General features: G+C 36.4%; 3 protein-coding genes across 4 annotated transcripts in view; 1 reads left to right on the top strand and 2 right to left on the bottom strand.

The window, feature by feature from the left end:
* Window positions 1-66: 66 nt before the first annotated feature.
* Window positions 67-14,911, bottom strand: LOC132706834 (wee1-like protein kinase). 2 transcript variants are annotated; one of them, XM_060678414.1, is made up of 8 exons: window positions 14,878-14,911; window positions 13,715-14,097; window positions 13,518-13,660; window positions 13,024-13,461; window positions 11,298-11,426; window positions 10,364-10,581; window positions 4,418-4,574; window positions 67-1,545 (listed from the first exon to the last, which is right to left on the bottom strand). In XM_060678414.1, exons 2-8 carry the CDS (start codon window positions 14,031-14,033, stop codon window positions 1,423-1,425), a joined length of 1,527 nt encoding a protein of 508 aa, XP_060534397.1. In that variant the 5' UTR covers window positions 14,034-14,097; window positions 14,878-14,911; the 3' UTR covers window positions 67-1,422. The 2 variants fall into 2 exon arrangements, with proteins under 2 accessions (XP_060534397.1, XP_060534396.1); XM_060678413.1 differs by lacking the exon at window positions 14,878-14,911 and having other exon boundaries at window positions 13,715-14,227.
* Window positions 14,628-17,351, top strand: LOC132706837 (prenylated Rab acceptor protein 1). Its single transcript, XM_060678418.1, has 3 exons — window positions 14,628-15,088; window positions 15,148-15,357; window positions 15,462-17,351. Exons 1-3 carry the CDS (start codon window positions 15,012-15,014, stop codon window positions 15,763-15,765), a joined length of 591 nt encoding a protein of 196 aa, XP_060534401.1. The 5' UTR covers window positions 14,628-15,011; the 3' UTR covers window positions 15,766-17,351.
* LOC132706833 (mediator of RNA polymerase II transcription subunit 26) overlaps window positions 16,803-25,253 on the bottom strand; it is a 26,564-nt gene continuing 18,113 nt past the window's right edge. Inside the window, exon 6 of the mRNA XM_060678412.1 lies at window positions 16,803-21,283. Within this exon, the coding sequence (XP_060534395.1) occupies window positions 20,746-21,283 (538 nt within the window). The 3' untranslated portion in view covers window positions 16,803-20,745. The remainder of the gene's footprint in view (window positions 21,284-25,253) is intronic.

Here is a 25,253-nt window from a genome sequence, read left to right as displayed (position 1 = left end):
AGGATCATTAGTAATGATTTTTTTATTGTCTAGAATTAGTATAATAATATACTAGGTCCTGCCTATGCATTACACAGATAATACAGAAACATTTTGAAAAGGTCTATATATAATTTCCTTTTTAACTAAAGACCTTGAAGCATTCAACAACCAACGTCAATAAGTTTTGATGCAGCATTTTTACTATAGTATTTTCCCAAAATTTGCCTACGTCTCGTTAAACAATCTGCGGATATGAGCTAAGTGTGTGAAAATTGCTATGCATTCCCCTCATAGCCAATAATGCTGGAAATTATGAATCGACATTAAACACGCGAATGCGCGAAATTTAAAAATTCGTTTTAACCAATGACCTCGAAGCATTCAACAACCAATATTGCCAATAAGTAATAAGCCTGGGAAAACGAGTTAAGTGTGGGGAAATCGCTCCTTAGAAAGGAAATGGTGCAAAAATGTTTGTTGGTTATCAATAGCCTCTGAGCCGCATGAACTTTACCGTACTAGGGCGAATATTATCTAATAGGCGATGACGTCGCGTTCCCTCGACAGTCGTCATCGGCCATACGAAAATAAAACCGAAGTTTGTTCTAAAATATATTTGGTACTTTGACAATATAAAATAACATTAAAAATTAAATGATACAAGTAATAAAAGGCACATATTCAAAGAGGAATGTATACAAAATAGCCTGGGCTAGACGATTCAGCCAGCAGAGTCAAAGAAAAAACTTAGTAATAAAATAATGAGACGCATTTATATCTATGGCTTACAAAATATTATTATCACATACATACCATCCAACAACCGCTAAGACAAAAGTATTAAACTTAATTTTGAAACGAGAGCGACTCAAAACGTTAACATCCGATACAGCCATGAGTTTCAAACACTAACACTATTTTACATATCGTATCACAAAAAAAAGGATAACGTGCTCCCAGCAACTCCAAATTGGTGATTTCCAAATTGAATAACACGAAAAAAAAATTGAGACAACCAAGTATCATCATCCTCTTGAAAACTACATCCTAAAGTATACTGCTTATTGCATAAGGTTAACGCGCAATGTGGGCAATGTTAGTTCCATAAAATTCTTTAATGCGTAATAGAAAAAGCACCAGAAATCTCAGTGTCGCGCGTATAAATTGTATATAAGGCGGCCGACGTTCACATAGAATAAAGAAAGTAATGCACGCCGCGAGAAATGAATTCTTCTCCCGGTAATTCTTAAACAACTTCGTCTAATAAAAATTTACCCTATGTGGCAAGGGGTTCATAATAATACGATTTTGTTGATATATTAAACGAAGTACTTCAAAAGTTAATCTGTAAAAAATGAAATACTGAGAATAAAAAAAACAATGGCAAAATAAAGTTAAAATAGCTCAACCCCCCCCCCTCCTAAAAATTAAAAAATAGTGCTAAAACGTGGTCGTGCTGACGCTCCTGTTCACCTTTTTCCCTATGAGCCGCGAACTCAGCCTCGCGATGTTGGGTACTTTTATGCTGTCACTGGCGATCGTTTTGATACACAAAGCCGCCTCCTACAAAAAAAAAAACTTTCAAAGAAACTGGTTTACATTTTACTCTGTACCTGCTTAAGCACCGTTTGAGGGGGGGCGGAGCTAAAGCAGAGACATGAACATTGTCTCGGATGACTGATTCGCATCACTTTGATTCTTGACCATGACGACAAATAACAAAAGTATCATCAATGTAGCGTTTTCATAGTTTTGGTTTTACATGGAAAAATATTTAGTGCTGCTGACAATATGTCGAAGGGGTAATCCTGTTTGGTCTTTTTTTTTTTAGAGTGGTGAGGAGTGACAGATTTTTTCACGGATTATAATAGAGAAGAAGCGATTTATATACAGGTGATATAACATCTTTTTTAAGTTGACAATAAGATCCATTAATGAGACTACTCTGAATTTTTTTGTGCTCATCTACGACTACCTCAGCATTTCCTTTATCTGCTCCTAAAAAAAGCTATGCATTCAGGCTTTGGGAACTTGATTTAATTTTTTAAGGATTCTTGCAGTTTCGAATCGAATTTCATTAGAACTTTGTTTGGGATATACATAACATTTGAAATTATTTCCTATTTGGGATAATACGTGGGGCAAGGAAAAGGTTGGAGCCATTTGCAAGAACTGATTTTTCAATTTCAGAAAGATACATTTACCACAGTGTTTGACAGTTGACACTTACGTTAAGAATAATTTTCTTAATTTTTGACTGTGAGTCTAGGTAGAAGATACAATTAGATTTTTAGCTTTGTGACGAATCAAATTTAAAGGGGTATCGAAACTTTCAGAATAGAATGCAAACCAATTTCACTTAAGCTCTGAAGAAGCGAGCTCGGCCGTACGCAGGAATGTGCGAGTGTCCCTAGTACACGTGCCCAACATGGCGCAAACAGTAAAAGAAGCGGAGCGCCGCGTTCAACAAGTAGTCGGTTTAAAAGAGAAACCGGAGCGCCCAAAAAATATTAATCGACGTATAGAAATAGAGATGTTATATAAATTATTATGTTATAGTGTGTACATGGTGATTTTATTTTCTTGGGCGCAACAATTTGTTATTGTTAAACATATAGAAATAGGTGATTTCTCAAAAAACAAAAATCTCGTACGAAACAGACCTCGTCAATTTTTGACGTTTTTTTGAAATAAATTTCACCATTACCTGTAAAATTTGGGGCATATGGAGGCCCTCAGGAATTATTTTCGTGGGAAATGGGGTTTGCAAAAATAGAGATAATTATAAAGTGGCAGAACTTAAAGCAAAAATTCGAGAGGAAATTAATTATATCCATCCAAGCTGTACGAGAAGCACTCTACAGCATGAACCTGCTACCTGCATTTAGCAAAATTTGGACCTTTAAATCTTTCTAGACGTAAAATAAAATGTTTCCTTCAATTATTTACATTTTAAATTTGTAAAATATAGATGAATAAAAACAAATTTTTAATTTATTCTGTTTCAAGTCAATTATTCCACAATCACTAGGTTATCATTCGATCGATGGTTGTCGTTAGTATGATAAAGTTACGGAGATTTTAAAAGCATCAAAATGAGATGTAAATATTTTGCTTTATTGTCAAACGTCTCGTCAGTTACAATAATATAGGGCTCTTCCTATTATAGACATTTCTTCGGTTCCGTTTCAGTCAGGGATAAGTTTGTAATATAATTTAATTCTTACAAAGGGTTGCGTCGTCTTTTGTAGATTTCTTTCGTGCAATGTCATGTTTGGAATTACATTTTTCAATTTTTGACGCATTTCTTTACAATGCTTCAAAAAATAAACGTGTTGTTCTTTGTTTTCGTGTACATTTTTGTAGGGACTACAATATTATTACTTATAAAAGGTAAAAAAAAGTCCCCCAATTTTTAGCTGAGCAACATCCCAACCTACCAAAAAATTCTTGTAGAACTGTGGTCAGTGTTTCCGCAGTAACATTGCTAATAGCATTTGTAATTTTATTAAGAAGTTCTTCTAAATAATTTGCACGGACGTGCAAATTCATTGGTGTTAGATCTGGGAATCTAGGTGGCTCTTGATTGATCACTTATCACTTATTATGCAATTTGAAAACATGGTATTCAGAAAATCCTAAATTCCCCTAGCGTTATGTGTCGGGCAACAACTGGATATTTGTTTGTATTTAAATTTCCATCAATGAACAAAGGACCAATGATATGGTTTCTTAAAATACCAGCACCTTTTCTGTTTTTTTATAATTTAAACCTCTTCTTGGGTCGAATATACTACCATTATAAAAAAAATGAGTAGTTTTCAACCAAACGCCATGACGCCTATTTTTCCTTTCCCCGCGACACAGTTGTGTGATCCAAACAGGTTTTTATTTAATCTCGCAGCACCTTTTACATTCCAAGAGTCTCGGTGTAACTCTGTCTCACTAACGGTAACGCTATAACCGAATAATACTTTTCGGGACCTGTATGTGTTGGAATAGAAGTTATTTATGTGCGTTGTACTAATGGTGTGCCATTACAAAAAATGAAATCTTAGTATTTACAAATTTCGAAACTCAGACTGTAAAAAGAGACAACCGGTATAATTCTAGACTTGAAAATCACGAAAATCCGTTAAACTCAAGTCTTGTGCGTATAATATTCCTTTTGCAGATATTACTAGTTAGCCTAATATCTATTTTGTGTGGAAGTCAAACAGAGGGTCTGATGAAAATACAAAGAAGTTTTGTTTTCGAAATTTTTTGGTAACTATCACAGGTTTTAAGATTAAAATAGGTATGTACGTATAAATATGTTTTTGTCTCTTTCCCTCAGCTTTCTACGCATGTTGTTTCAAATCAAATTAACGAAACCAAGACCAGGCGCCAGGTGACCCGGCCACGCCTCCACGACCTTAACGACCCACTCACTCACCTTCAACTGTTTGACTAGCATCTCATTGCGCATCTTTTCAGCGTGCAACTCCCTGGTTAGGGCGGCCTTGGTTTTGCTACAGTCGGGGTTGAGGGCGCGGTGCTGGAGCAGTTGCACCGTGCTGGGCCGTTCCATCGGGTTTGGGTGGATCATAGACCTACGTAAAAAAATCTTTTAAAAATATGTAAGGCAACATATAATAAAATAACGTCACTTGCAAAAACTACCAAAAATAGGCTAAATGATACCCAAGATATGGAAGTCGATAGCATGGAGACCGAAGATGAAACTGATGATGAAGATTCTGTATCAATTACCAGTGAAAAAATCAAGGAAAATCCTTTGAACCAGAACACTGAATGCGAAAAATGCAAGCACCATATTAAGGAATTAACCTATAAAATGAGAGTCAATAGTGAATTAGTGAAACAAAATAACGAGTTGCGTGAACATAACACCGAGTTACGTGAAAATAATAGTTTCTTAAGATCATCATATGTACCTGCAACTAAAAGCTCTATAGATGTTGGCAATTCGTATGCGGATGTGGTGCTAAATATCCCTAAAAAACAAGAATGTGCCTGTTTGATAATAAAACCGAAGCAAAATTTCAAAGGAGATGCATTGGGTGTAGTCAAAAAGCAAGTTTCAGGCAAAACAAATCCTAAAGTTGTAAATATTAATAAAGCTAGTAAAGCATCGATATTTTTAAGGTATATCAGTGAGAAAGACTCTGAAAATATCGTCAATGTAATAAACAGTGATAATAGTGAAACATTAACAGCTAAAGTATGTGTTAAGCAAAATTCGCAAATAAAAATAACCAATATAACGGAAAATATTGATAAGGAAGAACTCGAGAATGACATAATACGTAGAAATCAATTACCATCAAATAGTACAAATATCATACACACACACAATCATACTGCTGCTCTAGCAGAAATAACTTCGGACGCATATGCAAAAATTATGAAGACCAAATCTGTATTTATTGGGTTTGAAAATTGCAGAGTGTATGATAATGTCAATATCAAACGGTGTAAAAATTGTTGCGGATATAACCATTCCCTGAAAAAGTGTAAATACTTTCTTAAAAGGCAACAATCATGTTGTCAGTGTTCCGGTAACCATGATGCTACAACGTGTACCTCACATATAAAAAAATGTATTAACTGTAGTAATGCTAACAAGTAACTAACCAAGAAAAGGGCTATCGATCATTCTGCTGATGATATTTATAACTGTGAAAGGTTTAAAATAAAATGGGAACAGTATGTCAGTGATACAAACTACCCGTTGAAGCCAGATCCTCCATTTAAGTAAGCAATAAATCTTTATATTAACACAGTTGTATAAAATTTATAAAACAATATTTATGGATATAGAAGAATATAAACTTAATGAAGAACTAAAATTTAATAATATAGCTGAAATTAATGTGAACCCTATTTTCAGTAATTCAGAGCTTTTGATTCTACATGTCAATATTACAAATGTTAAGAAAAATATAATAAAATTGGAAACGATGATAAGTACTTTTAAACACAAACCAGATGTAATAATATGTACTGAAGCATGGCTCATAGAGAATATTAAATTTTTAAATATAGCAGGTTATACACATTTTATAAATAACAGTAGAATAAATAAAGCGGATGGAGTGATCATTTATGTTAAAAATAATTTGCAGTATCAAAACGTAAACGAACAATTTAATGAATTAAAGTCACTAGTCACTAGTATATTTATTCAAAATCTCTGGAATTTATCGTTGTCATGATTATGAAATCAAGAAGTCCATTAATGATCATGAGAAATTCATTGCAAGCAACAAAGACGTTACAAATCACACAATAATGGGGGATGTTTACTTGGATATTATTGAGTTTAATAATAAAACTGAGAAATACTTCTACTCCTTATTGAAAAAGGGTTATAAATCTATGATGAATACGTGTACGTATACCATTAGGGATTGTGCATTGATTATATTTTCATGAGGGGAACTAGCATAGTAAAGTCAGACAAAATAACTAATTCAATCTCCAACCACTGTGTTGGTTTCGGTTTGTGGGAATAATATAAGATGCAAACTTCAAGAAAAATCGGAAATAAATATGAACAAATTCTGGAAATTATGTGTCTCTGAAAATTGGTAACAAATTTTGCAAACACCTAATAATGAAGAAGCGTTAGAAATTTTAATAAAGAAAATTCAAAATGTGTAAGCTATTACTTAAAAATAGGCCTAAAAGTACAAAATAATATAATCAAATAAATCAAATTATATAAAGCCTGAAAAAACAATCAAGATGATTTGGTTAAACAGGAGCAATACCTACTATACGAAAAAAAATTAAGTCCCTGCTGAGGGCTGCTAAAAATAGGCATGAAGATAGACAATTGCAAAATACAGACTCCAAAAACAATGTGGCAATATGTAAATAGTAAATTAGATCGTAGCATGAAAAACAGGCAAATAGATGAAATAATAATAAATGAAAAAACGAATGCCAACGATCTTGAAAAGGCAAACTATTTTAACGAGTTTTTTAGCACAGTGATATTTAAACTGATTGAAAGTGTGACTCATCCAATAAGACGCCATCAAATACCAGATATACCATATAATCAGAATACAATGTTTCTAGCACCAACAAATGAGACAGAAGTTTATCAGACTATTAGTGGACTTAAAAACAAGGCTGGAGGGTTTGATGACATCCATGCCTACATAATGAAGTTAACTGCTCCGTTCATAACCCCAGTATTGACTCACATAACAAATAATGCCATGGCGCAAGGGACTTGTCCATATCAATTCAAGACAGCTGTAATTTGTCCAGTTTATAAGCATGGTCAGAGAAATTTGGTGAACAACTATCGTCCGATGGCATTAATTTCAAATCTTGCTAAGATTTTTGAAAAAATTATTTTTGTCAGATTATTCGACTTCCTTAATAAGCACAACATATTAAGTTTAAGACAACTTGGTTACCTCAAGAAGAAAGGCGCAGATGATGCTATAGCTTTACTTAGCAAATTTAAATATGAGAACTTAAGTCTTAGCCTACCAACAGTTGTGACTTTTAGACTACACAAAAGCTTTTGTTACAGTTGATCATGTTATACTACTGTCCAAATTGCAGAATATGGGAATAGGGGGTGTAAGTTTGTCCTTGAAGTTATTTGAAAGATAGACGCCAAGTTGTAAGGGTAAATGGTACTAAAAGTCAGCAAGTTACAACAAATGTTGGAGTGCCTCAGGGCTCAATACTTGGACCAATATTGTTCATCTTATATATAAATGATTTGTTGGTTTTGCAAGATACCTTAATAGCTGATGATACTGCAGTACCAATGAAAGCAAAATCATGGCCCAAACTTTCAACAGCCATGTCGTCAACTCTGGATATTATATACTCCTGGCTCTACCAAAATAAACGGGTACCCAACACAGACAAGTCTGTTTTTGTCTCTTTTGGAAACTATAGAGACTCTGTTCCACAGGATATTGAAATCAAGATGAATGGTGTGAGTCTGAAAAGAGCTACAAGTAGCAAATATCTAGGAATAACTTACGACTATAATATAAAATGGGATGTTCACGTGGATAACACAGTAAAAAAAAACCAAATACTTAGTATGTTTTTTATAGGCTTAAGGAAGTACTATCAAGAAAGCAGTTATTACAAATTTATTACGGTCTTTCCCACAGTGTCGCTGTGTATGCAGTCATAGGCTGAGGAGGTCTCTACAGTTCTTTGGTTGACCCATTGGATCGGCTTCAGAAGTGTATTCTTAAAATTATTGGAATAAATGAACAAGATGCAGATAGGCCACTGAGTATCAAACAAGCTTTTGTGGTGAATTCAATAGTGTATCAATATAGTGGATTAAAAAATGAGTATATACAAAATCAAATGAACACTCGCAATAAAAGTATTATTTTGCCCCCCCCCCCCCCAACTGGCTATTGGACAAAGAAGCTAGGTGTATTATGCAGTAAAATATTTTAATTAATTATCTAATGAACTGAAAAATCTCAATGTTGACAAAAAAGTACTTTAAAAAAAAGTTAAAGGAAACATTACAAGTGTTACGATCTAATAAATAAAATTCAAAATATCTAAAAGCTTTTTTCAATTTGTAAAATTATAAAAAGTAAGATATATTTGTGTATAATTGGCGAGGTGCAACTTACAACCAATATTAAGTAGTTGTAAGTTATAGTAAGTAGTTGTAGTTGTAAGTTATATTAGAGCCAACCTATGTACGGGCAATATTTGCCCCCTATAGGTGGTCCTTTACTAAAAAAACATTTTTTTAGGTAAAAGGAATTTTTGGCAATAAATATTGTTATTATTATTATTATTAAAGTATACATGCACCCATTTGGTGATTTGTACATTGCTCCAAGAATTACATCTTGGTTATTGAGGCACTTGTCGAGCAAAATGAGGCCTATTGTAACCAAACTGCGTTTATTGGGATTTGGGAACGAAATTGCGAAAATAGGAAGTAAGCCAATTTGTAAATATCGAACTCCAGTAAGATTTTGATTGAAGAAATAAGGTGCAGTCATTTTGTTATTCACAGTCCTTGACCAAAAATTTATTTTTTGTGAATGTTCAGTATGATTTTCCCTCACCCATTATTTGAACTTACAAATGCCTTCTTGAGTTATTGTTTTGTCTCCATGTCCAATAAAGATTTCAATTTTAATTCTCTGAGTTTGATTTAGATGGGCCATATTCACTTCGTTACCGACAGAAATGTGACTATAATAATTTAAGAAGTTTACTGGACTTACCGTTAATCTCAAGATTAAATTTGTGCTTTTTATTCTTTTGATCATAAAATGCAAAAAAATAAGTACGTGATTCGTGAAGATTACAGGTTTTCTTGAAAACAACCAATATCGAAATTACAAAAGACATTATAAAAAAATTCGAGAGAAATTTAGAGGAATGGGATGCAACTTCTTTTTATACTCACATCTGCACTACTTTTCCAAAAATATTGATGCTGTGAGTGACGAGCAAGGTGAGATTAATGAATACTGCTGGTTATTAAGGATAGACAATCCGAATATACAAAAACATTCACATAAAGATGCTTTTTGCAAAGCACAGATCTTCCAAAAATTAATGGACTTAACTACTGTTTGAAGCTTGCGCAAATAAAAAAATAAATAAATAAATAAACTACAAAATTCCATTTGAGATGCCAGGAGTTTACAGCATTCCATACATATGTGGCAAAGAATACATTAGAGAGACCGGACGAAAAATATCAACTAGGCTCAAAGAACACGAAAGAGCCTTAGGACTAAGAAAAATGAACACGGGCATAAAATTTTATTTGATAAAACTAAAATTCTTGCATGTCTACCAACGAAAAATCTGAGAGTCTATGAACAACCTAGCAATCTTAACCGCGACCTGTCACCAATATGGGAATCAGTCATCCGAGACGGTGTTTATTCCCCTCATTTAGCTCCGCCCCGCTCAAAGAATATATAAGCAGGTAAAGAGTAAAATTCGAGCCAGTTTGTCAAGCTCTGAAGAAGCCAACAGGACGATTGGCGAAACATCAGCAAGTTCGACTCAGCAAAAAACCAATGTAGGAGGAATCCAGAAATTTTGTAAAAAGTAAATAAACCGAGATTTTCATTTATTGATCCTTGTAATGTTGCTAAAAACCGTACGTGATAGAGGAAATGGCTTATCACATTTAAATAGAATCAAGTATGAGATCGAAATCAACTTTCAAAAGCTTAAAAAGTGTTGGATCGTGTTATTGGTTTAAAAAAAATGGTATTCCATTTAAAAAACGGCACTAACTCTAAGAAAAAATTATGTGTTCCATATTTTAGCAATCTACTGTATATTGCGAACCTGCCATTTGCTAATGAAGGCGAAAAAACTACAGTGTGCTCACTTGATCAGTTCGAGGAGGTCCTTGGTCAGTTTCTGGGGTAGTTTTGGTATCTCGCCTCGGCGGAGGGCGTGCCACTCAGGTCCGTTCTTGGGCAAGGGTCCCGCGCCTGCGCACTCGAGCGCGCTCAATCCCAAAGCGAACACATCTGCCTTCGTCAGGTGACTGTAGTCCTCGTGGAGTATCTCGTCAGGCAAGTAACGGCAGTCTCCCTCCTCCACCTACGCAAGTTAAATGTCAAAATAGACCAAAATGATATAACTAAAATTTCTAGGTACAGAACTTGACTGTCAATTAAGGTGGTCCAATCAAATAGACTGGAGCATAGAACTCCTATTTTGCTATTACAATATTAAAATCTTTCTTAAATACCCCTCTTACAATATCGTAAGTTGGGAAGGAGCAGTAGACTCGGAGGGAATCTTTGTCCAACCAAAAATAATAATTGGACTAATATACAACATGGAGAGACGTTTTTAGAGCTAAAATTTTTTTAACTCTGATGAGTATTTATTTATTTAAACTATTAATTTATATACATAAAAATAAAGACAACTTTCAAACAAGATCCGATATTTATTCCTACACAGCAAGAGATAAAAATAACTTGCAGTTAAAAAAAATTAATAACAATTACTATATAATACGCTTCCTGCTGAAATTAGAGATGTACAGCAAAAGAAATTAAAAAATATTGAAAATCTTTACTCAAAACAAATGCTGTTTATAATCTAAGTCTAAATATTTAAATCATATGAATAATTGACAAACAAAAGTTTGTATTAAATGATACAATTTGGCTCCTTGTTTGTTGGTCTTCTCAAAGTAAAATTTTGTAACATTTTTATGTTTATAAATTTTAAAAATATCTAGACAACTTTCCTGTGTTATATTGGTATTAGTGAATAATTGTCTACTCTACATTATTTCCATTTACCTGGGGATTGCTGAGGCTGGTCACATGTCCCAGGTCGCCTATTTTGTAAGTCAGCTCCTCCTCGTACAACGAGCCCTCCTCCACATCTTCGAACCCATCGTCGGCCGAGTCGTAGTTCGTAATGTTTATCTGGAACAACCGTATAGCGATTAGCAATTTTGCAGTTATCATGACATCTTAATCCAATATTAATGTCAAAAGCTGCGTTAACATGAACATTGTTAAATTTACCGGATAACTAAATCCTTTAAAAATGCTCCCACGATTTGGTGAAAACAAGCAAGCCCTTAGGTATTTTAAAACCTGTGGATTTCGTTCGCGAAAAAAAAAAAAATGCTGGGAAACCGCTCTTACTCTTAAACGGTGTACACAATTCAATGTCTCCATTTTATGAACGAGCAATTTTACTTATTAATTATTATGTCTTACTGTAGCGTGTTGCCAATAAGCTTGTTTATTTCCCTTTTTCCAAATGAATAATATAACCTTTGGCACTCCTTTTTTTGTGCGTAAAGTCGTCCTGGTTTTTGGATCGAAAAAATGTATTCATTTTAATAATTACTTTTCCTCCCTTATAGGAGAACATGTCACTGTATATTAAAAAGATAGAAATATTGTTGGAAAAAATGAAGTATGAAATATCTAATGGAACAACCATGCATCGCAAATAAATGACTGATATTATTGAGAAAAAACATGATGCCTTCTTTTCAATCTAGTATTTATGAATGAGACTTGGATATTTAAGGAGCGTCTAGGACCAGCTGGCAAGACGATTCTTTTTTATGGGAAAAGAAGACTTTCTAACTTGTGAACAGAGATAAAAGTTTTAGTTTTGTTTCCATGGAAACTTGCATTTCCTCAATACTAATTTGCTTTAGGAAGAAACTAACTGCTGCTGGCCAATCTTAGTGCAGCTTCATTAATAATAATGGATAATGTGGACTCATTGAGCCAGTATATAATTGGATCAAGCAGTCTCTCGTCTAGTGGTTGCAAAAAGGGAATCTTCCATTTCAGCCAAATTTAATGAAAGACCACCTATCTTTTAAGAATGGACAAGTTAGGATTGGAAAATGGCCATCGCGTTTTGCTAAAATATGCCACTTGCTCAGTAAAATAATAATAATCCTTCTGTTGGGACTATTCACAACACTTTGTTTCAGGTTTCACTCGAAAAATGGAAGAACTATTGTATAACTATGTAATTAATAATTAAATCAATATTAACTTATTTCACATTCAAAAATAAAATAAATATAGTCATTGTGTAAGCAATAACTTGCAATATAGTAATATAGTATAGTAAGTATAGTAATTAATAATTAATTATCTCCCCCAGAATAATACTCGCAACATGGGATACAACCTTTTTTAGTTATTAACATGCTTCTTGTAATGTTGTCTTCAATGTAACAAAAGTTATTTTCTAAATTAATGAAATCTATCTATTTTATCCATGGGCTGTTATCGCTTTAATTGCTTGAAAAGGGTCCACACATATGCAGCTGTATCATCAAAGCCATGGAGTTCTTTTCGGCAGTTGCAACCAAGATTCCATTAAAAAGCACATTAAAAACATAAGCGGGTCGCCCACTTTACCCTGGAGTACACCAGAATCCACAAGCAATCTATCACAGGAACAATTTGATATTTTTACACTTTGCCTGTACTGTTACTTAGACATGACTTAAAACGGGGGAAAAACTTTTTTCAGAAAACTCACCTTTTTCTCGATGGAGATGAATATGTTCCCAGGTTTTATGTCCAAGTGTACCAGACCCTCAGAATGGATGTATCTGAGGCCCTCGGCGACGTGCAACAGCATACGTCTCAGTTCGATGGCACTAAGCGCCTCCTGAGCGACTTTATCGGACAAGGCGCCCCCGTTACAATACTCGTTCTGTATGATCATGTGATTGTCCTCGGCCCAGGCCGAATAGTAACGGACCACATGCTGGTGTTTCCCTAAGACCGCGTGCGCGTACACTTCGTTCAACGCCGTTTTCTCGAAGGAGCTGCCCGCCACCGGCTTCGTGGACTTTTTGATCGCGTACACGCAGCCGTCCAAGCGGTTGACACACTTGAAAACCGACCCGAACTGCCCCCTGCCTATGAGTTCGATTTCGTGGAACTCCCTATGATACCGAGGGATGTTGCTTTCCTAAAAACGCACCAGGTTTATCTAAAAACCACGCGACTCCCACAACAAAAACCAACCTGCAAGGCCATTCTTTTCGTCGGTTGTTCGATTTCAATGTCCGAGGCGTCCGAATCATTCAAATCTAGTTTTGACGGTTTAAATATGGGAGACTCGCCCAGAGACCTTATCGATCGCGTCCTCTTCTTGGACAAAAGCATTCCTAAAGAAAAAAATAAAAATTTCAACCAAGGAACCAACAGACATAAAATATTACCATTGGGCGTGAAGGGGTTTACGTTCGCGTGGGGCTTGTCATCTTTCTGCGTGTAGGAGCTCGGAACCGACGTCGGTTTGTCGCTGAACAGCCTGCTCCTGGGCAACTGCGTGCTGGAAGCGAAGCTTTTTTGGACTATCGTCTTCGGCGTCAGCGGGCTGTCCAGCAGTTTCAAAGCTCTGACCCTTTTGTACGGCGGACTGAACGACAGTTTCGTCGGCGCCGGCGTCCGATTGTTGTTCTCGCAGCGGACGTAATCGCCCATTTTCCTCACGGGTTGCGGACTCACGATGCTGTCGCCCGATATCTCAAACGACATGTCGCCGCAGCCTGACGAATTAAAATCTTCCGCTTCCCAGTCCCGGAGGTCTTCGTGCACACTACTGGACGTAGACATTATTGGATTATTCACAAAAACACAAAAATCACCGAAACCTATAAACAACGTTTTACGGTGTCGCTTTCTCTACCATCGGAACGAAACGGTTATGCGAGGTGACGCATCTGGATTTGATCGGACCAATCGCGTGGGGTCTCCCCCCACGAAACCGCTTGCCGCGATTGGTCGGAATTGAATTCTTTGTTGTCGTATCGTTGGCAGCTTGTAAGATTGCGACCAATGGGATTTCATTTGTTTAATGGATCTTTTATGAAACAATTAAAATTGTTTCATAAAAGTGAATTGCCGCTTAGACTTATTTGTAACTACGATTTGGCCTGTAAAATAACTATTGGACTTCAAAACGTTTATTGTTTGAATTGAGTTAATTTTTACGTTGCAATTTATCTCCGAAACTACAAAAATTGCATAGAATTAATACTTATTTTAATTTCAGGCGACAAGTTGCAACGACTTGGTAATTTTTGCGGTAGTTTTTTTTGCCAACCGAAAATGTGCGTTGGTAGCATTTGGAGGCAATAAAGTTAGGTTAAATAATTAATCTTGAAGAATTATAAACAATTTTTCGCAAACCATAACTGCAAACTATCCGGATCCGGCAAGGTTAGGTTATTTTTCGCTTAGTAATATTTAGTAACTTGAAGGTTGGTCGCTTCAATGTTATTGTTTGCGGAAAATCTCGGCGTTTAAATACGTGTGCGACAAAAGAAGTCGCGCTTTTCGTTAGCGAAACCAATAATCGTTGAAACCACGGGAAACTTACCAAAACAGCTGATAAATGTCAACATATCACTGACACAAGTGAACAAGAAATGACACGCAAGTAGTAACCATCATTTTTTACCATCGGGGTTTTTGGATCAAATAACATCTATTAAAACGGAAAAAGGTTGTAAAATGGCCGACTTACCAATCGAGATAACGGGCGAAATGGAGCCGCCCGTTGATTTAAAAAAAAGCGGTACATTGCCCAGGTACAGTGTAAATTTGGACCATTTTTAAATGAACATTGAATGTGGGATGCGGTTTTCAGCTTTCTTCGTATCCCTACGCAAATTCCCGATCCGAAGGAGTGGATACAACAGCAAAGACAAAACGTAAGGCCTTGGTTAGTTTTCGCGCAAACCTCGAATTTTAAGGTACCGGTTTCCGTGCCACGTTTGGGGAAAAGGATAATGAGAAACGTGGAATATTTCCAAGCGAACTACCTATTCGTCTTTCTGGGGCTCGTGCTGTATTGCCTGTAAGTGTTCTCTTACTGACGATTATGAGAATTAGGTCACATGTCTGGTAGGAGAAACTTTCTCCTCATAGCATAAACTTTCCCCAGTGATCGTTAAATTTCAGAGTGACGTCTCCTTTGATTCTGTTGGCGCTCGCTGGTACTTTTTACGCCGGTTTCAAACTCAATCGGAGGCACCAACAACAGAAGAAACTGATGGTGCTCGGCAAGGAACTGACACTGGCACAGCAGTATGGGCTCGTCGGCCTGTGTTCGATGCCGATTTATTATTTCGTGGGCGCCCACGGGGCCATGTTTTGGGTTCTGGGCGCTTCGGTGGTCATCATAACATTGCACGCAGCGTTTTACGACATAGAAGCTCTGATCCCCAGAAGGGACGACGAGTTCCCGCTCTTAGAAGAGGTGTGAGCTGACCCAGGTGCGAAATCTCAGTGACAAGTGTTTTTTGTGCAACATATTTTTGTAATTTAACTTGGCATATGTTAATACCAGGTGCTTCTAATCCATCCGCGTGACATTTTAACTCCAGAGTTTGACGGGATGCTTTTGTGGCCAGAGACTCTGACGAGGAATATTTTAAAGTACGAAAACCGCTTTTCCAACCATAATCTTGGTGTTTTGAAATGTTTAAAGTTACAAAAATTAAAGCGAGTTTTACTTTTAGATAATAAATTACTCTTCCATAAATCATTTGAATTCACTTCCTACTTAATTTTGAATTATTTAAATTTATTTTAAGTAGCGGGAATTCAAAGATACAATAGCACTTAAAAGACAAACACTACTTCAAATCAAGTTTGTTAATCCAAAGGATTGAAACAATTCTATCAAAACAGGACCAATATGTATAAACTAATGCAATTTCGAAATAGCTATTCACTTGAAAATCTTGTGATCAAATCTAGGCTGTTTAAATGTTATGTACCCAAAGGTTTGGATTTGAGAGGGGTAAACTTCTAATTAAAATTGAGGGAGTTAGAGTTAGTTAAAGAAACACACCATAATTTCAAAAAATCATTAAAAAACTCTTATAAACATATAAGCTGCCATACTCTCTGCAGTCAGTCATATAAAGATGATCAGATGTCGACAAATCTGATGAGCACATAAGTCTTTATTTTTATTCTCATAAAAATACCTCTTCACGATCGTAACACGCAAATTTTGATTCGGCAACTACTTCTTTCATTCAGTATGAATTTGAATTATCTCGAGTTAGGTCAACGGATCCAAAAGCAACTTTCATACCTCAAAATATTCAAACTGACGACTGTCAATTTTACAAAAGTAGGAATTGACAGATCGCGCTACCAAATTAATGTCACGCGATATGTCGATATTAACATGTTTCCGTATCGGGGAGTTTTTTTTTGTAATTTTCCACTGGGGGGGCTTCGATGTGCATATTGTAAATACTAAACCGATGTAATAAAAAGAATTCGAAATTAGAGTTATAGAAAATATCTTTATTCTCAAGGCATATCAAACACATCACTAGTTAAGCAATGCTTCGACATTTACTTAGTAGAGATAAATCATATTTTGTACAATTCAACTATACGAGAGAAACTCCATATTTACAAAGAATAAAAAACAAAGAAAAAGGTCACTTGGAATTTTTGTCGTTTGTTTTTTTTTTTTAGTTTTGGACCTTCGGCCACGCGAATCGTCGGCCTCCGGAAATTATTTAAAAAATATCAACTTTTTTTTGTTTGAGAACTTTTTCCGCGATCCGATCTCTCAACAAGGAAATTATAAATAAAAGTAACAATGTACCGGGTATCAACAAGCGACGCCGTCGACGACAGGCGTCGTAATCACTTCCTCGGAACAACATAATATCTTAAAACGAAAATATTAAGATTTTTTTCCTTTTTACAATAAAAGCGCTGCGATACAGAGATATACAGGGCGGCCGGTTTATTACGGCACCATCAAAACGTCTGCCATTCGTTTTCCGTTTGGTTTAAATGGGACACCTCGTAACACAATAACGCGTTTTACCACAAACCGAAACTCAATTTTACATACTCGACGCGCGTTTCGCCAACCAAGTTGGCATCTTCAGGAGAAGATTAAAACTAGTTTTAACAGTTTTTAAACAGTTTTAATCTTCTCCTGAAGATGCCAACTTGGTTGGCGAAACGCCCGTCGAGTACGTAAAATTGAATTTCGGTTTGTGGTAAAACGCCTTATTGTGTTAGTGCAGTGCCGAAGGTTCCAGTCAAGAGTTTGGAACACCTCGTATATATGTATATAACTGTTTTATTGATTTTGATTCGAAATGCCGACACAGATTGGAAACTTTTTAAATTGAAAAGTCGTTTTTTAGCAGTTCTTTTGATTTTGTCTTTATTGCCTTAGAAAAGGTAAAATTACGAAATTTTAATTTTTTTGATTCAGGTTTTATCCAAACATTAAGCACTATTTTTTTTCTATAAGAAAATCTTTATTGACTTTAACAAAACGTTTCGTAATATTTTGCTGAGCATTAAAAAAAAAAATTGAAAATAAAATTGAGAAAACTACCAACAAACATCACATTTTTCAAATGGCTCGAAATTTTACAAAACTGTAGACTTCTAAATGCCGCCGATGTAAAACGTTTTTTTTGCAAAACTAATCGAATGTTCTACAAGAAAAGACCATTGCCTGTAGAAAAGGTATATTACGAAATTTTAACGTTTTCAATTGAAAAAGTCGTTTTTTAGCTGCTCTTGATTTTGTTTGGCAAAATGGTTAAATATAGAATTCGACATTGCCAAATTTATAGGGTGTCCCATTTACTGAAAAACGACGGATTTCCTATTTCTCGTTTTCCCTTTACTTTCCCCGATAAAGTGGCGTCTCTAAATAACAAACGGGCCATCCTGTACACTAAACGAAAGTGTTACCCTGCTACATAACATACCTAAACTATAATAAATTTCTATTTATTACAAATTATTTTCCTTAGAATATCGATCTTTTTTTTTCGCTAGACGCCGTTTTTTCGTCGGAAGGCAGCCTCGTGAGCGGTAATGGCGGTGGTTGGTGGTGGTGGGGAGAATTTTCCCATTGCACGGAAAATCGCGCGCGAAGCACTTTTCAATCTTTTTTGTTTTGTTAACGTAACGAACGAAGAAACGTAAGCAACAACGACTAGAAAACAGAAAAGCGCGCGTCCAATCGGCGGGCGACAAAAAAATACATTTTTCCATAGGCGGCGGGTAGGGGGCGACACTTTGCTTCTTGTACTAGTTTTAGCCTGACAATGAAGTAACGGAAACGTCTCGAAATGTCGTTTGGAAGTTATGTTTCCCGGTTTTTGTTTCTTTGGGACTCACATTTAGTCATGAGAGCTATTACTGCGAGAACGCGCCATTAAAACATGGCTGCCGACATCGAACGTGAATATAACCAACATTGTCAACTTCAAATTATCTCTAGGCAAGCAATTTTTCGATAACACCGCCCTTGTCGCCAATAAAAACGGGGGGGGGGGAGGCGATAGGACTGGTGAAAGAAGAGTTACAACGGTTTTTGATATTGTCGAAAGAAAGTTTTCTGAGGGGGGTGAAAGCTCAGACAGATAAATGCAGAAGATGGTAACTCAGCCACTGGTGAAACTTGAACTTATTGAAGCCTAAAATGTAGCTTCAAAATAGGGGAGTGCACTGCTTATTAGTATTGCGAGACATATTTAAAGGCGAATGTCTACAAATTGTTTGGAATTTTGTCAAATACTGTGTAATATTGGAGTGTTGTATATGATTCTTGCAAAATAAAAAATAAAAACCAGGGATGGGGGGGGGGTGAACTGGTTAAGGAAGAGTTAAAACAGTTTTTGAAAGTGTTGAAAGAAAATTTTCCAACTTGGTTGAAAGCTCAGACAGATAAGTACAGAAGATGACAACTCAGCCACGGGTGGAACTTGAACTTATTGAAGCCTGAAGTGTAGCTTGCAAATAGGGAGTGCACTACTTATTAGTATTACGAGACAAAACTTGTTTGGTATTGTGTGTTTAACCCCCCTTTAAGTTCATTTTGCAGCCAAGGTCTGAACCACCATCATTCTTCAATGTTGCCAAGAAATCGGATCGGATTTTTGCAAAAAACAAGGGATGGGGGTGGTGGGGTTTAGAACTGGTTAAATTTTCCTAGTTGGGTGAAAGCTACAGATAAGTGCAGAAGATGGTAACTCAGCCACAGGTGAAACTTAAACTTATTGAAGCTTCAGTGTAGCTTTGAAACTACACAACTTGTTTGGTATTGTGTCAAATACTGTTTAACCCCTTCCCACCTTAAGTTGACTTTCAAGCCAAGGTCTGAACCACCATCATTTTTCCATGTTGCCAAGAAATTGGATCTGATGCTTGCAAAATAAAAATAAGGGTGGTGGGTAGAACTAGTTAAAGAAGAGTTAAAACAGTTTTTGATAATGTCGAAAGAAAGTTTTCTAAGTGGGGTGAAAGCTCAGACAGATAAGTACAGAAAGTGGTAACGCAGCCACGGGTGAAATTCGAACTTATTGAAGCCTGAAGTGTAGCTTTCAAAATGCACTATTTATTAGTATTAGCATTTAAGGGCAAATGTCTACAACTTGATTCGGTATTGTGTAAAAAACTGTTTAAACCTTCCTTTAAGTTGATTTTCCAGTCACCCATTTTTCGATCTTGGAAAGAAATTGGATGCGACGTTTGTGAAATTTTTATTTTCTTGTGGCTTGGACGTTTCAGACGTGTGTGTTGAGTTTTCAGTTTTCAGATCAAAAATACTGATTGTTATTTTACTGGATAAAATGTTTAAACTTTTTTGTGTTATATTGAAAACGAATATTGTTAATTGTTAATGCTAATTGCACGACAAGAAGTATCGTTACTACAACTATTTGGTTTGGAAACAGTACTTGTATTCAGTATCTGCAACGACTACTTGAAAGTAAACACTTACGCCACCACTAGTTTCAAAACAACAAAAACGGTCAAACATAACTTCTAAATATTTTGGGTCGGTTGAATTGTTACATGACATTTTTGAGACGTCAAAATTTTCCCGGTGTAAAGGCCTTACCGCCAAGATATCCATCGATTACTTCGTGAATTTATTACCAGAGTAGAACCAGCACGATCGGGTTATCACCAATTAGAAATAAAGACTAGTATTTCCGAACTTAGCGGCCCGTGCCATCGGACGGGATACACTACTCCGACGCTCGGAAGGGCGGTGCGCGTTTGAACTAAAACCGCGGGACACTCGAATCGTCCGTTTTCGAAATCACGCAAAACGAACGTTTCTTGTTATATGGGGGGGGGGGGGGGGGTACAAAGCGTCTCCCAGTAGAAAAAAAAACATGCATTTTTTTATTTCGCTAATTTTCGAAAACCGTCCGCGCATCCGCCACCGTCTCTAATCTACTATACAGTATGGCAAAATTCTCAACGCGTCGCCGTCGTACGAGGGCAACTCGACGCACTCGAACCACTCGCGAAACCGACCCGCCCCTGTCCGCCCCACGCCGCTCCCACTGTCACTTTCCGACACGCTGTACTTCCGGAAGTTCTCCTTGTCGAGCCGCTCGTAAATATTAGGCACTACGTTCGCGTACAGACCGTCCACGATGGCGGGTTCCGGCTTCGGACCGCCCCCGCCCTCGTTCCCGTTCACGTTCGGTATGTGGGCGGTGTGGAGGCGGTGCACTTTCGACTCCGACACGTCCCCGAGCCGATATTTGTCGAGGAGGTAAGTTTTGGCGGGACACGACGGGTCCTCCACCACCTCGAACGGAGGACGCTGCTCTGCGGCCTCGTCCTCGTCGACGCAGAAGTCGGGCTTGTTCTCTTTGAGCTGACACGTGCAGGGCGGCCCGTCCGCTTCGTCCTCGTCCAGCAGAACCGACTTGTCCACGGGCGGCAACCGCGACAACGCCTCTTCGACGCTCAACGACCTGCGCACAGATTTTCCGATTAGATAATACTGCTTTCGTGTACTGTAATAGTAAACCTGAAAATGTTGAATTTGAACTATGAATTGTTTTAAAGATTAACTAGCCGGTCGCCAACAGTATGTTTACACGAATAAATATGAGTTCTTTGAGAGGAATAGAGAAGAGAGGGGCTAGTTGACTAAATGTTAATAACTCTTATAATAATCGTTATATGTCAATATTAGGTCAGGCGAGAGCCATATTTCGGGATTTGTAATATAAAACTACAAGCTACCAACAAATATGACTTTATTATTTCTCAAAATATTCATCCTGATGATCAATACACTTTTGCAATCAGTAAAACCAAGCATCAAAGCACTTCTCCCACATCGATTCGGGCACCTCCAAAATGCTTTTTAAAAACATCAATCCCTTCTTCTGGTGTCAAAAATCGTTGCCCACCTAATTTATCCTTAATGTATGGGAATAAAAAGGACTCATTAGATGATAAATCAGGACTATATGGTGATTGGCTCATCAAATCGACGTTTTTAATGCTCAAAGAGTGATTTGTCTTCGGCGATTGATTTTTCTAATTCCTTCGAAGACTTTCGGCAAACAAATGGTTGTGTACCATTCAGAATTGACTGTTTTACCATTCACAAAAGAAACAGTTGCAACGTGGCTAGCTTTCCTGAAAAAACAGGCTACCATTTGTTTCGAAGTGCTTCGCGCACGAACAACTTTTGCGTGCTTTGTCTCATTGTGAAAGACCCACACGATCGACTGCTGCTTACTTTCAGGTTCACATGCATATATCCATGAGTCATTACCTGTTAGGATATCATAGACGTGTTTGGAAGCACCGCGATCGTATTTTTTTAGCATTTCCTTCGACCAATCAACACGAGGCTTTTTTTGAGCTGATGCCAAATTGTGTGGAATCCAACGCGAACAAATCTTTCTAGCGGCCAAATTTTCATGTAAAATTGTATGTATACTGGTCCCACTAATGCCTCAATCGCATGGTAAGGCACATGACGATCCTGCAAAATCAGTTTCCGCACTGCATGAATGTTTTCTTGGTCAACCACCGATTTTGGACGACCTTCATGAAATTTATCCTTAAGAAAACTACGATCACGACTGAAGTCCGAAAACCAGCGTTAAACAGTAGTCCTAGATGGTGCTTTAACTCCAAAAGTCGAATTAAGTTCATCGATGCATTGTTGTTGAGTTAGTCCACATTCAAAGTTCTAATTATAATTAATATTTATATATAATAATTATTGCACGAAAATGCTCCCGAATATTTTTTGAATTTCCACTAAGTTCTGTCCGATTGCTTTTTAATAACATTCTATAGAAGTAACGTTTATGGACTATAGTTTGCTGGATTCTATTTCATTATGATGTAAGGGGCTAGTCGACTAAGCATATGAGAGGTTATTTGATTAACGCCGGCTGCATTTTTTAATTTCCTTTTGAATGTTTCATGTTTGTTGTAGCTTAACAATGAGAAAATACAAGAGGAAGACCGAGAAAGGCAAACTGTTACATGAGATAATGCTGCCGACCGTTAAAATGGTGGTAGATGAAGGCAAATGTGTTAACAGTGTTGCAAAGGACTTTTTAATACCGCAAAAAAAGGTTTTATATAAAACGAGTCTCAGATATTTACTATGGATTAACGTCAAAAAAATTAATCCGGCGACATGGTCCACAAACAAACTGGAAGGTCCAGACTCGTACTCTTCGTTTATTAAGGGGCATACAAGTTTCTCCTTAAGATGTCTACAAGTCACGAGTTTATCACGAGCTACAGCGTTCAACAAAACCACTATAAGCAATCTAAACACTGCACATAACAGATTCAAATTACAAGCAATAGACGGGTATAACCACAATGCAGAAATCCGACAACATAGTTGCTCGACGCGGCTTCAAACAAAAACTCGTTTCAGCAGAAAGAGGAACTCTTGTGACTCTCGCCGTGGCAGTTTCGGCCAGTGGAAATACGGCTCCTTCCTTTTTATATTCCCTCGGGTAAATTTTCTAGGTCATTTTTTAAGAGATGCACCTACTGGAAGATTAGGAGATGCGAGGCCTTTGTTAAATTTAGTTCATCATGTCAGGTATGGCAAGGTTTGCAGGGTTTACTGCTTGACAATCATGATTTCCATTTATCTATACCAGCGTTGGATGTTTGTAAAGAAAAAGAGGTTATAGTTTTATTTCTTCGCCATTGCTCCCATAATCTGCAGCCCTTAGATAGGAGCTTTTATGGACCACTTAAGAAATACTAATAAATAATTTGCTATGGACAACAAGTTGCTTAGCATGCAATGAGCGGTTCAATAAAAGCACTTTTACGGATTGAGTGCAATGCACACACAAATGAACTATTTCTGTCTTGCTATTTCTTCATTACAGGTGTAATATAAGCTCTTTTGAGTCGTTATTTATTCGCACAATACCTGCTAATTGCCTAATTAACCAAAATATTATTTTTTCATAGACAGTACGCCACTGATTTCCTTAAAAAATAATGACATTTGCATTCATTTATGACCATACTTGATTTCTTATTTTTTTTAGTCCTTTGCACGATTTCACTTAAAAATAAAAACTAATTCCTCTGCATGCTGTCATATTACGATATTGGTATGACCATGGCAAATTTTTATTTTTTTAAGCAAAAACCGTACATCGGATTGAAAAAATCAAGAAATTAAATTTCCTTAGAAATGATTGGAGATTTTAAGAACATTTTTTATGTTAAAAGAAATCAGTGGCGCACCACCAATATCTGCCAAAATAGACAGGTGAAATTCCGTACGTGCGTATTTTAAAAAGATTGTGGTATACTAAATAATGCCTCTTGATACATAATACATTCATGCAAATTTCATTAAAATATCTAAAGTGGTATTATAGGTACTAAAAAAATATATGTTATTTTTGAAATTTGCCACCCTCAAAAGTTAAGACGTTTAAGACACATGTTCATATGAAGTTTTCTTTGAGCAATAGATACAAAAATTGGCCCCTCAATTATTGACATTCAATTAGAAAACACCCTATATAGGTAATTACTTATCGAATACGAAATGTTATTTCAAACTTTTTTCTGACATCTTTCTTCGTTTGTGAGATAAAAATAAAAACGATTTTATTGCATTTCTATTCACCATAGAAATATTTTTCAACGGAAAAACTGTTGAAACCGACAATTTTGTGAAAATCAAACAAACTCTGAGAATGAGAAAACCAAAACGTAAGACATAATTATTTTTTCATAAAATGTTCTGAAAATATTGTCGCGTATTCGCTGGTGGATCAATGGACAAAAATTGACATTACTTAGAAACAAATCCTACTATATGTTTGGTGTCGTATAATAAAATCAATTCTAACCCTATAACCATAGACAACAGTTCAAACCTCAGTATTCTGATTGATAATAAAATCACTTTCGAAAAACATGTATTTGGGTATGTATGTATCATGAGAAGACTCAACTACATACACAGCAGTCTCGGTGTTGTCTTCGGCAGCTAAGATTTTTGAACAGCGATTATTTTCATTATACATTAAATAAACATCAAGAAATCTACAGAGTCAGCAATATTTGATAGCATCGCACGTATAACGCAAAAAATTGATAAAGATCTTAAAGTTGCTGTATTTTTATTTGTCCAAAGCCGTTGACACTGGATGCCCATCCTGGAGCAGTAAGGCATTAGAGGAGCCGCGGCACATTTCATGAAATCTGCATGTGTAAATGTTTTATAAAAGGCAGAGGGTACCATAAGGCTCCATTCGGGGACGTTTTTGTATTGTATGTGATTAGCTCAATTTCCACACAACACATCTGTTGTGTCGTCTGACATTTCCAATGATGGTAGTTGGAATGGAGAAATTTCAAATTAAATGCCAAATAAACGGAATTAATGGTCCTTTCTAGAACACCTAACAACACAGTGTG

This window comes from Cylas formicarius, unplaced genomic scaffold, assembly GCF_029955315.1.
Source record: "Cylas formicarius isolate icCylForm1 unplaced genomic scaffold, icCylForm1.1 PGA_scaffold_8__14_contigs__length_24414737, whole genome shotgun sequence".
In the NCBI taxonomy this organism is placed as follows: domain Eukaryota; kingdom Metazoa; phylum Arthropoda; class Insecta; order Coleoptera; family Brentidae; genus Cylas; species Cylas formicarius.
This window is presented reverse-complemented; position numbering and strand designations above follow the sequence as displayed.

Excerpts from the sequence above, each read along its gene's own strand:
- LOC132706834 (XM_060678413.1), bottom strand. The coding sequence starts at position 14,111 with ATGTCTACGTCCAGTAGTGTGCACGAAGACCTCCGGGACTGGGAAGCG. Across the intron at positions 13,661-13,714 it reads AAACCCCTTCACGCCCAATG|GAATGCTTTTGTCCAAGAAG; the intron begins GTAATATTTTAT and ends TTTTTTCTTTAG. Across the intron at positions 1,546-4,417 it reads TGCTAGTCAAACAGTTGAAG|GAGGCGGCTTTGTGTATCAA; the intron begins GTGAGTGAGTGG and ends TTTTTTTTGTAG.
- LOC132706837 (XM_060678418.1), top strand. The coding sequence starts at position 15,012 with ATGGCCGACTTACCAATCGAGATAACGGGCGAAATGGAGCCGCCCGTT. Across the intron at positions 15,089-15,147 it reads AAAAGCGGTACATTGCCCAG|CTTTCTTCGTATCCCTACGC; the intron begins GTACAGTGTAAA and ends TGCGGTTTTCAG. Across the intron at positions 15,358-15,461 it reads GGGCTCGTGCTGTATTGCCT|AGTGACGTCTCCTTTGATTC; the intron begins GTAAGTGTTCTC and ends GTTAAATTTCAG.